General features: G+C 39.4%; 1 protein-coding gene across 1 annotated transcript in view; it reads left to right on the top strand.

Moving 5' to 3' along the window:
• Positions 1-12,878, top strand: part of LOC143774325 (complement C3-like) — a 101,858-nt gene that overhangs the window by 38,917 nt on the left and 50,063 nt on the right. Inside the window, exons 18-21 of the mRNA XM_077261789.1 lie at positions 1,268-1,379; positions 2,541-2,626; positions 5,682-5,821; positions 6,342-6,548. Of these exons, the coding sequence (XP_077117904.1) occupies positions 1,268-1,379; positions 2,541-2,626; positions 5,682-5,821; positions 6,342-6,548 (545 nt within the window). The remainder of the gene's footprint in view (positions 1-1,267; positions 1,380-2,540; positions 2,627-5,681; positions 5,822-6,341; positions 6,549-12,878) is intronic.

The raw sequence follows: 12,878 nt of genomic DNA, 5'->3' as shown, positions 1-12,878 counted from the left end.
TTATCAGTCTCTCCAAGAGAAGCTAAGTTCTGTTTGCTTATTCTTGCTCATCTGTGTTCAATATGTTTCCTAGAATATTATGAGTTTTGTCCAGCTTGCTAATATGTGATATCTCTGCTTGCTGGTAGCTCTGGGGTGCTGAGTTGCTCCCCCCACATCGTTAGTTGGTGTGGGGGTTCTCGCATTCTCTGCGTGGATATTTTTGTATAGGGTTTTTTATTGACCGCACAGATCCCTTGCTATTTTCTGCTATCTAGTGTTAGCGGGCCTCATTTGCTTAACCTGTTTCATCTCTGCGTTTGTCTTTTCCTCTTAACTCACCGTTATTATTTGTGGGGGGCTTCCTATATCTTTGGGGTTATTTCTCTGAGGCAAGTGAGGTCTTACTTTCTCTTTAGGGGTAGTCAGTTTCTCAGGCCGTGAAGAGACGTCTAGGATTTCAGGAAACATTCCACGGCTACCTATAGTGTGTGCGGTTAGGATCAGGTTTGCGGTCAGTCCAGTTACCACATCCCCAGAGCTCGTCCTATTATCTCTGACTTAGCTGGTTAGATTTGTGATCCTAAGCCACTGAGGATCATAACACTAAACCCACTGAGCGCTGAGCCTCTGCTATTTCTCCGGATGTCTGTTTGGGTGACATCATCTCGACAGTGGGCTTACTTTCCCCAGCTGAGTTGATGGAATGAGCCACAAAAACATGGTGAGTTCACCGCTTGGCTGCCACATCGTCAATATGACAGCGCTGCAGACAATAACAGCCACCAGGAGCCAGGAGCAATGGCGAGCCGCAATGCTTGCCGGAGAGTTTTGTATGCCCTTTGAAAGATTTCTGGTAAAATCCAAGGGGTTTCGTAACCTTCAAATGACCTAAAGATAATACATGCTGACATGAAGGAAGTTTGACCTTGTGCACATACTTTCTCCAAACCTTACATACTTTGTGATGAGGTTGAGCTCCGGACTGGAAGCCAAGGGCCCAGCAGCTACATTGACTCTCTTCAGCTACATGTATATATTACATTACCCTCATTTACAAATTTACCTCTGCTTCTATATAATAAGTAACTGGGTAGTTTAGTAAATGCTAGATGTCATTGTCTGTACATAGTGAATCAAATGTATTGTGCCAATTACTACCCATATAAGGTAGTGAGGAGTTAATTCCTGATTAGAGGCCTACCAGGGAATTTACCGGTTCCTCGATATGCCAGTCCGAGCCTGATTAGGTTTATATGTTAAGGTTGATATTTTTTCTTTTAATCAGGTGATGAGGATATTGAATATATTGACGATGCTGATATCATATCCAGATCACAGTTCCCAGAAAGTTGGCTCTGGAAGATAGAATTAATGACTGACAGACCAGATGCTGCAGGGTGAGTGTAACATAAGTGAATGGTCAACTCCGATGTATTGAAATAGAAGGGTTCTTTTTTTTTTTTATATAGTGAGACTTTTATTTATGGGTGTTGTATGTTCAAATATTCCCGATAACAGGATAACAGCACCTAGACACGAGGGGTGCTGCTGTTAGAGACAAAATAAACCCAATTTTTGTAAGTTCTCACAACCATTTTATTCAATTTTATACCACTTAGTCTGATTATTGCATTCAGGTTTATGAGTAGAAATATCTTGAAATCCCATTTGGTGTATGTTCTGATGCACCAGGTAGTGTCACCACTTGACACAACTACACCTATAGTGGGTGTTACGTGGAAGATTCACTAGACCAAGTCTCCTTGAATGAATATCACGACACTCAGAAATTGCACAGTAAATAATAAGATTTATTATAAGATTTATTATTTAACAATAATAATAATAATTCTAAGAATAAGAGCAGCTGTTATCAGAAAATAACCTATCATTTTTTTGTTTAACATGTATTAACTTTATCTGTCAATGTTTATTTTTTTCATATCACAAGGTAATTGTTATTGTTATTTTCACGATGGCCATTGGGACACTTTTAGACTCATACTGATTATCTCTTTATACACAACCCTAATATAGGATCCACCATTCCCAATAAGCATTGTAACTCCTTCCCATGCTCCACCTCCCTTCACAAAGACCTTTGCACACACTCATTAGATGCCTCAATACAAAAAATAGGGTTCTGGACCATTGTGGATAATGTACATGTGAATTTCCAGAAACTATAGTAAATAAAAGGCTAAAAAAAAGCCAGTGACCAATGTGACAATTCAAAAAAATGCATTTTTTTAAAATAAAGAGTTATAAGGAAAAAAAAAAACAAACATAGCTAAAATATGTTTTTAAAAATTACAAAAAATTGTATTACAAAAAATTTTTTAAACAATAGGTCATTTTCTGGTGATAACTTTTGTGTAAGTGACTGGATCACTGACGCTGTCAGTCTTCTATAAAATGTTACAGTTTTCAATGTTTTGAGCAGAAGATATTTCCCTTCTGTCTGGTCCTAAAGAGGATTATTCACGCTATGAAAGCACCTTCTTTTCTTTCTAATTAAAGGGGAAGGCAGACCCTGATTCTCTGCTGTTTTTTTACAGAATTTCTACCAAAGCTTTTACTATTTTCCTAAAAGATTCAATCACCACATGGGAGGTTTTGGCTGTAAGTCTATCTGAAAGTAAAGGTGAGTTATTTCTCCTTGGTTGTATAAAGTATCTATCTATCTATCTATCTATCTATCTATCTATCTATCTATCTATCTATCTATCTATCTATCTATCTATCGATCTATTATCTATCTATCTATCTATCTATTATCTATCTATTACTACTATCATCAGCGTGCTCCTCTCGATGATAAGAGCGAGAGCAGGAGACGCTGATGCGAGCAATACTCTCATTAGTTGGCACCTGAGCATTATTGTAAAGATGTCAATGTGATATAGTGCAGTCAGTGTGTGTATTTTACTGTACAAATCATGTGGGTCCCCCCTATATTCACTAACCAGCAAAGGCTAAACAGTCAGCTGCAAACTGATATAAATAGCATAGGAAGGGGCCATATATTGGCCCCCTCCCAGATAAAGAATATCAGCCCTCAGCTTCCCCAGAAATGGCACATGCATAAGATGTGTCAATTTTGGTGCTTAGCCTCGCTGTTCCTACTTGCTCTGCTGCGGTGGCAAGTGGTATAACATTTGTGGGGTTGATGTCAGCTTTGTAATGTCAGATGACATCAAGCCCAGGGGTTTGTCTCACGAAGCACATAACTCTGTTTTATCAGGATTGCAAGACTGAGAGATGGCATGATGCGACTGCTCAGCCGTAAATCCTCAAAACAGTGAGCTGAGCCTGAGAACTGCTGCCTGTGACCGATGGTAACCACAATGATGTCACCACAAGGCACTGAGCTTTTTCAGGCTCAGCTCTGTGTCTCCTGAATCATGCCACCACTCAGCCATGCCATCCAGAGGTAGCAGAGTTGGAGAACGTCATGGGACACATGGAAGTTCATCTGACAGATGAGGAATGTGGTGTTTTCTTATTTTTAATTTTACAGTAATAAATAGGTGAAAGCTGGTGAAGAGTGTTTCTTTCAAATAAACGAGTCTGTGTTTTTATATTGAATAAAGGACTTTTCTCTGTGTCTGTGTTTTTATTACATTTAACTGTGGGTTAGTAATGGGGGTGTCATATAGACGTCTCTCCATTACCAACCTGTCAGCTGACATTACAAAGCTGACATCAACCTGCCAAATATTACCCCACTTGCCACCGCACCAGAGTGAGTGGAAAGAGCCAGACAAAGCACCAGAATTGGTGCATCTAAAAGATACGCCTTTTCTGGGGCAGCTGCCAGTTGCTATTTTTAGGCTGGGGAGGGCCAATATCGATGGCCCCTTCTAGTCTGAAAATACCTGCCCCCAGCTGTCTGCTTTAGCCTGGCTGGTTCTCAAAAATTGGAGGACCCCCCTCAGTTTTATAAAATTATTTAAACAAGTAAAAGAAAAACAGCATGGGGTCCCCTCTATTTTTGATAATCAGCCAAGATAACACTGACAGCTGTGGGCTGCGGCCCGCAGCTTTTGATTTTGCCTGTGCTGGCTAGCTAAAACAGAGGGGATCCCAGGCTACTTTTTAATTTTATTTATTTATTGAACAGGCGCCTTCTGATAAATACTTTCATCATCATACGCCTGCTGTCGCTGCCATCAGCAAGACCGAGTGCATGATGATGATTAGTACTCTCATCAGCTGACTCCTGTGACCACCGGTAACCTTTTTACAGCCAGTCACAGCTGTTGGCTCACACGCTGTCATCTGTATGATCGCCTGGGAACCGCAGGGTTTTGACAGGCAGTAACGAATCTACCCCCGATCAGAGCTGTGTTTATCACACTGACAAACAGAAGATAGCATGGAAAAACACTGGATGTTTGGACTACTGAACCTGAACAGTAGCATGGACTTCAAGTAGAAGTCCATGTTTGAAGTCTGTGCATGGACACTAGGTGTACGGTATGGACCCTGAACTTTACCGTTCTGGTTTGCTCATCTCTAGTGCTTAGTTAGACTGCAATGGGGTGCCTGTCGGCAAATTGTAGACAGTTACTAATAACATCTATCAGAATTGTGTTTGCAGCTCTCATGTTTGGTGAAAAAATGTAAAGTATTATAAAGTGGTACATTTGAGTCCGAGTGTCATCAGTGTTTTTGATCTGATTTTCGTCAATGTTTGGTCAGTGTTTCAGAACTTCAACAGTGATTTTCACTTATGGAAAATTAAATAAATTGCAAAGCTTTTCCTATTAATTGTAATGTTAATACCTTTGCAATGCTGACTAATAAAGTCCCAGATGGGCTCAATGGTAGACCATAATAGCAAGCTTAGGCTATGCAGTCTCTTTTTCTCATCTCTACTCCTGACCAATCTCCAACTATTTTGGCATCAAGGACATAAGAAAGACTCTCTGAAGAAGAGGAAAGATGTCCATTCCATCCTCCATTATTGTCTCTCTGTGCACCATAATAACCTTTGAGAACTGTGTTGTGAGGTCAATGGAGCACTTGTAGATGGATGTATGGCTCGTAGCCCTATGTTGTGCAAATGCCTTCTGATGATTTGTGCAGATGCTGGTGATGGCTTAGAATTAGTGTGTGATGTCCATTTTCACTTGCAGTTCAGAATGGATCACTTTGCGCCATTCTTCTAATCTGACGATCTGTCCATGCAGATGTTCACCCAGTCACTGGGCCATGCTATGTTAAAATGGTGCTAACATCTTGGCCTACCTACATCACGCTTTGCCAGATGTGGAAACCAAGGTCTCAAAGTTCAAGGAATTTGTCCATCTCAATTTAAGGCAACTGGTGATAACTGGCATGTCAAAAAACAGGAGGCATCACACAATCATCCAACAAGAATTGATCACATTTTTGAGGTTTTATCTGGCTAATAATAATTTGCCATCAATTCGGCTTGAATGCCTTTCCCACAAAAAGATAAGAGCTAGGTGCTTGAAAATTTGATCATTTGAAGATTCTAGCAAAACCTTCTACTATCACCGATGTGCTTAACCTTAAGGCTTGTTCTTCTTGATGTTGCAATTTCAATGTTGAGGAGTGGATTAAAAAAAACTGCATCGAATTGTGCCAAGTGACAAATTTAGTCTTTGCTGCCTCTGTGATCATCCAAACTGGGTTTGACATTCTCGATTGCTTTTGTCTTGTCTGGACAGGAATCTGTGTGTCTAAACCACATGATATTCAGGTGATGATGAACTTCTTTATTGACCTGAAGCTTCCATATTCCGTGGTGAGAAATGAGCAAGTAGAGATCCGGGCGATTCTCTACAATTACGGCAACAGTGAAATTAAGGCAAGTGAAAAACAAGGAATAAATGTTAATGAATAAATACATTTTATTGCATTTTTATTATCCTCCAGGCATTGCAAAATTAAAATTTTTCAGACTGTACTTCATTGCCTCATTTTTCTTTTTTCTCTCCCAATCACTATTCTTCAGTGCTGTTTCAATGACAAAGTTGTGCTACTTTTTAAGCTGCTATTAACTGCTGCTCAGAAAGATCTGTGCACTATATCCAAACAGTCTGTATATGGGACTTTCTGACCCTCTTTGCTCCTGACCCATATATTCATATAGGGGATTTCATAACCCGGGCTGTTTGAATATATTGTACGAATCTTGCTGAGCAGCTTCTGCGGGAGCTTAACCTGGAACAGCAAGATAGTGTTTGGGTAAAAAGTAAGCAATTAAAAAAAAATCCTATCTTTCAAAGCCCAGACAATAATTTTATAAAAAAAAAAATGTATTTACTCTTTAAAGGACCCTACATCTCCTACATCTTGACATGGTCCTCTTGTTTTCTTTATTTTAGGTGCGGGTAGACTGGACCTACAATGAGAATTTCTGCAGTTACTCTACTTCCAAAAAAAAGTATCGTCAAGAATATAAGATCCAACCTTCTTCATCAGTGGCTGCTACCTTTGTCATTGTGCCATTAAACTTGGGAGAGCATGAGATCGAAATAAAGGCGGCGGGACAGTTTGTATCTGATGGTGTGAAGAAAAAGCTGAAGGTCGTTGTAAGTAACAAATCCTGATATTCCTCAATGCTCTGGAGCTTAAAGCAGGGTAATTAATTGGACAAATTACAACCATGATTATTATTATTAGAATGTATTTATATAGCACCATTAATTCCATGGTGCTGTACATGAGACGAGGTTACATCAAAATACAAATATCACTTACAGTATACAAAACTAACAATGACAGACTGATACAGAGGGGTGATGACCCTGTCCTTGCGGGCTTACATTCTACAGGATTGTGGGGAAGGAGACAGTAGGTCGGGGTTGCGGTAGCTCCGATGATGTTGAGGTGGTCATGTGGTCATTACAGGTTGTAAGCTTCTTTGAAGAGATGGGCTTTCAGGTTCCGTTTGAAGGATCCAAATGTGGTGGATAACCGGACGTGTTGGGGCACAGAATTCCAAATGATGGGGGATATTCAGGAGAAGTCTCGAGGTGATTGGGTGAGGAGCAAATAAGCGTGGAGTAGATAAGGAGGTCTTGGGGGGGACCAGAGATTACGTGAGGGAAGATACTGAGAGATTAGTTCTGAAATATAAGGAGGAGAAAGGTTATGGATGGCTTTGTAGGTCAGTGTTAGTAGTTTAAACTCGATACGCTGGGAAATTGGGAGCCAGTGAGGGGATATGCACAGAGGGGAAGCAGGAGTGTAGCGAGGAGAGAGAATAATGAGTCGGGCAGCAGAGTTAAAGATAGACTGGAGGGGTGCGAAAGTGTGAGAGGGTAGGTCACAAAGGAGGATGTTGCAGTAGTTGAGGCGGGAGATGATTAGGGCATGCACAAGCATTTTGGTAGAGTGAGGGTTGAGGAAAGGACGGATTCTGGAAATATTTTTGAGCTGGAGGTGACAGGAGGTGGCGAGAACTTGGATGTGCAGTTTAAAGGACAGGGCAGAGTCACGGGTTACTCCAAGGCAGCGGATTACCGGGACGGGGGGAAAGAGTGAATTCAGTTATTGTGATAGATAGATCAGGTAGGGAAGATGTGCGAGATGGAGGAAAGATAATTAGTTTGGTTTTGTCCACATTGAGTTTGAGGAAGTGAGAGGAGAAGGAGGATATGGCTGATAGACACTTTGGGATTCTGGAGCGCAGAGTGGTGACAACTGGGCCAGAGAGGTAGATCTGAGTGTCATCGGCATATAGATAGTACTGGAAGCCATAGGACTTTGAGTTGTCCCAGGTCAAGGGTATAGATTGAGAAGAGAAGAGGTCATAGGACAGAGCCTTGAGGGACACTAACAGAGAGGGGGCCAGATGAAGAGGTAGTATGGGAGTAAGAAATGCAAATTGTCATGTTTGTGAGGTATGAGGAGATCCAGGATAGGGCGAGGCCTTTGACACCAAAGGAAGAGAGGAACTGTAGTAGGAGGCATTGGTCAACTGTGTCGAAGGCAGAGGACAGGTCTAGAAGGAGGAGCATATAGAATTGTCTGTTAGCTTTGGCTGTTAGTCATTCGTAAGTTTGGTCAGGGAAGTCTCAGTGGAATGGTGGGGACGGAAGCCAGATTGTAGGCTGACAAAGAGAGTTAGATGCAAGGTGAGAGGAAAGTTCAGCGTGGACATGCTTAAGTAGTTTGGAAGCAAATGGGAGCAAAGATATGGGGTGGTAGCTGGACATAGAGCTTAGGTCAAGGGAAGGCTTTTTGAGGATAGGTGTGATTGTGGCATGTTTGAAAGCAGGGGGGAAGGTACCAGAAGTTAGTGATAGATTCAAGATATGGGTTAGGGATGGGATTAGTGTAATAGTGAGGTTAGGATGAGGTCAAGTGCACAAGTGGTGAGGTGTGATTTGGAGAGAAGATGAGCAAGCTGTCCTTCAGTGATTTTGGAGAGGGAAGTTATGGGGTTAGGGCATTTGTAACGCCCACAGGGTGTGACAAGGTATAGTTGACTCACTAGACTACTGATGGTGCAGTGGTGGCTGTATACCCGATACTCAAAAAACAGTAGAGTGGATCTCATAAACAAAAAGATATTTATTAACAAGGTAAAAACAAAAAGGGAAAAGGTGTCAGAGGGAAAGAACTGTTGCAGAGTGCGTCTTCTTGCAGTCACGCTGTAGTTACGAGAGCTTCAATCAGCAAGATATCTTGAGTAAACAGTATTTACTTCATACTGGATAAACATGAGATACAACTCAGTGTCACACAATCCGTGCACTGAGGCATATACATTCATGAAGAAGAAGGAATAATCAGGAAGTAAGAAAATAACCAACAACTGAGAGCTTCCCTCCCCACATTACAGCAAGTATATAACTTTACACACTATCGCCATCTGCTGTCTGGTTAGTGTAAAGTCCTCCTTTCACTTATAATAAGTCCTAATCTGTTGCATATGCCAACACCCTTTCTCAACAGTAAGGACTTATTCAATCAAACCCAACCTTTTTATTAGTCTCTGATGTTTATCAGCATTCAACGCCTTCGTAAAGATGTCTGCTGTCATTTCTTCAGTAGGACAGTACTCTAACTTCAAGACTCCTTGTTCCTGATGATCTCTCAAGAAATGATATTTCACTTCAATATGCTTGGTTCTTGGATTGACTCTTTCCATCTGAGCAAGAACAAGACATCCTTGATTGTCCTCTTTCAGTTTTGTTGGTGCCAACTGTGGTTGTCCTAATTCTGTCAACAATTGTCTTAACCACAGTACTTCTTGACTTGCATGTGCTGCGGCAACATATTCTGCTTCTGTTGAAGATAATGTCACAATTGACTGTTTCTCACTTGTCCAACTTATTGGTCCACCTGAGAGAAAAAAAATATGTCCACTGGTAGATCTTCTGTCAGTTGGATCTCCAGCCCAATCTGCATCAACATATTCTGTTAAAATGCAAGCATCACTTGTGGGTAATTTCAGCTTAACATTGCTAGTTCCTTTCAAATAACGCATTACTCTCTTCACGGCATTCCAATCAGCTTTATTTGGTTTTGACACCTTTCTACTCAGGATTCCTACTGCTGCTGCGATGTCTGGTCTTGTAATGGTCGCTAGATACAGTAGTTTTCCTATTGCTGTTCTGTATTCTTCATTATTTGGTAGCCTATTTTTTTCACTGTTCATCTCTTTGAGATAATTAGTTTCCATTGGAGACTTTACTGTTTTTGCATCCTTTAATCCAAATTTTTTTGTTATGACTTGAATCATGTGATTTTGATTCAGTAGGAAACTTCCGTCTTCTTCTCTTTCTACCTGTATTCCTAGATATTGTTTTACATTTCCCAAGTCTTTGATTTCGAAATGTTGCTTCAGGATTTTTAGAATGTTTTCGATATCCCTTTCTTGTTCCAAACAAATCAAAATGTCGTCTACATATATGAGTATATAAATCCATCTATTACTCAGCCTTTTTGTGTATAAGCATGGATCAGCTTTGCTTCTTTGAAATTTTTCATTTGTAAGTACTTCCGTGATTTTGTCATTCCACGCTTTAGCTGCTTGCTTTAAACCATATATGCTTTTCTGTAGTTTACAAACTTTGTTTGGATTTCTTTCATCTTTGAATCCTGGAGGTTGTTCCATATAAATATCTTCTGTTAAATCTCCATTCAGAAAAGCTGTCTTTACATCCAGATGTCTCAGTTGCATCTGTTTCATTGCTGCAACTGTAAGTAAAGTTCTTATTGTAGTGTGTTTGACAACTGGAGCAAATGTCTCATCATAGTCTTCTCCATATTTTTGAGAATACCCTTTAGCTACGAGTCTTGCTCGGTATCTTTCAGCTGTGCCATCTGTTTGGTATTTAACTTTAAAAATCCATTTACATCCTATGGTTTTTCTTCCTTCTGGTAAATCTGTTAGTGTCCATGTATTTGAGTGTTGCATGGATTTAATTTCTGTTTCTGTTGCTTTTATCCATTTATTAGCTTCTTCTACAGGAAGGTTAGATATGTCTTCCCAAGAGGTAGGCTCATTAATTTTTCTTGTGCTTGTCTTGTATGAGAGACGTTTTGGTGGTTTTCCTTTGTTCTCATTGAACGTCTTGGTTCTGTGTCTGTTTGTAGTTGTGATTCTTCACTTTCAGTATTTTGTTCTTCATTAATTTCTGCTTCTTTCTCATCAGATATTTCTTCAGTTGTGTCACTATTGGTTTTCTCGTTTTTTGTTTCAACTGAAATCATAATGTCTTCATTTAAATCTTCAATGAATGTCACACTGTTACTCACCATAACTCTGTCTGTTTTGGGATCTAGGATTCTGTATCCTTTGCAATTTTCACTATATCCAACAAATATTCCTTCCATGGATCTGTTTTGAAGTTTGGAACGTTTTTCTGTTGGAATGAATATAAAAACTTTACATTCAAAAACTTTTAAATGATTGACACTTGGTTTCATACCTTGCCACAGTTCATATGGAGTTTTCGTCAGTTTTCTGGAAAAAAGTCGGTTCTGTAGATATGAAGCTGTCATTGCTGCCTCACCCCAATATTTCTCTGGTAGTTTGGAATCTGTCAGCATACATCTTATCATTTCTGTTAGAGTTCTGCTTTTTCTTTCTGCTACTCCATTTTGTTCAGGTGTGTATGGAACCGTTTTCTGGTGTTCTATTCCATTTTGTCTTAAGTAGTCTTCTATTCTGTGACCTGTAAATTCACCTCCATTATCACTTCTGATGACAATTGGCTTCCTTTGAAATTTGTTACTTGATCTTGTTACATAGTCTACAAGTTGATCAAAAACTTCACTTTTGTTTTTAATTAAGTATGTGACTGTGTATCTTGAGTAATCGTCTATAAAAGTCAACATGTATCTATTGCCTCCTGATGTGGTCACTTTCATGGGTCCACATACGTCAGTATGCACCAAATCAAGTGGTCTTTCGCTTTTCATCTCACTTTCTTTTGGAATAGATATCCTTGTGGCTTTGGATTTTATACAACATTCACATCTTATGGTAATTGAGCAATCTGATATCTTTAAATCTTTTGTCAATTCTTTTCTCTGTAGTTCCCTTATACTGTCAGGGTGTCTATGTCCTAGACGTCTATGCCACATGTGAATACAGTTTTTGTGATCATGTGTACATACCTTCATCTGTTCCTTTGGTGTGGCAAAATGATATAATTGTTCATCTGCCTTGACTTTGGTTATCACCTTGTTTCCTGCAATAATTGCACACTCATTGTCTTTGAATTTCACTGTAAGTCCTTTTGCTGTTAAACGTTTCACAGATAATAATCCACTTTCCAATTTTGGAACATACAACACATCTTGTACAAGTATCTTTGAATCTTGCCCGAACTAGTTTGAACAATTTAGCATACCTTGTCCGATACCTTCTGTGGTTATTTTGCTTCCATCTGCAAGATAAATGGCTTCTTTCTTATCTAAATCAAGATCAGTAAAGAAATTCTTGTCACTTGTCATATGACTCGTTGCTCCTGAATCAATAAACCAACCAAGTGATGATTTCTTGTCTGTTACTTTAAATGTGCCATTATGTTGTAATTTTTGTTGTTCTGCTTTCCATATGGTACAGTCTTTCTTTAAATGACCTTTTTTCTTACATCTGAAGCATTCTCTTGTCTCTTTATTATAGGGTTTTTTGAATTCTGTAGCTTTAAGAGCATTTTCACTGTCCTTTTCAGTAGAAGAATCATTTCTTTGTTCTTTTCTTCTCTGATATTCATCTATTAGTCTTGTTTTCACAAAATCTAATGTAATGTCAGTTTCTGGTCTCGTCTCAAGGGCATTTATCAAGGCTGTATACGAATCTGGTAAACTGCACAACAATACAGCTGCTACATGACTTTCTTTAACATCTTCACCAATAGATCTTAGCTGTGATATCACTTCCATCATTGAGAATATGTGCTTCTGCATATCGTCATTTGCACTCAATCTCATACTGTAAAGCTTTCTTAATAAAAATAACTTGTGATTCAAGCTAGGTCTTTCATACAGTTTTCTTAATGCTTCCCACATTCCCTTAGCTGTTTCTTCATTTCTTATATGTATTAATTGAGCATCATCCACTAATAAGCTAATGGTGGCTTTAGCTTGTCCATTCTTATTATCCCATGTCTGATTATCTTGATCTGGTCTTGCTGTAACAATTACTTCCCATAGATCATCCTTAGATAACAACATCTCTACTTTGAATTTCCATAACTGATAATTTTCACTATTCAGTTTAGCTACTGTAAATTTCAGTTCTGTGTTACTCATCATCTTTATATAGTCTTACTTGTTTAGAGAGTTGTTCTGAAGATATTCTCCTGTATGTCCAGCTCCTGGGATGATGAATTCCTCTGTCACTCTGTATCTGGATTTCCTTCTGTTTACAGAGCTTATCTGTGTGCTCCGTTGTTATC

This window comes from Ranitomeya variabilis, chromosome 5 (genome assembly GCF_051348905.1).
Source record: "Ranitomeya variabilis isolate aRanVar5 chromosome 5, aRanVar5.hap1, whole genome shotgun sequence".
Lineage (NCBI taxonomy): Eukaryota > Metazoa > Chordata > Amphibia > Anura > Dendrobatidae > Ranitomeya > Ranitomeya variabilis.
Note: the sequence above shows the minus strand (reverse complement) of the source record. Positions and strands in the feature narration are given on the sequence as shown.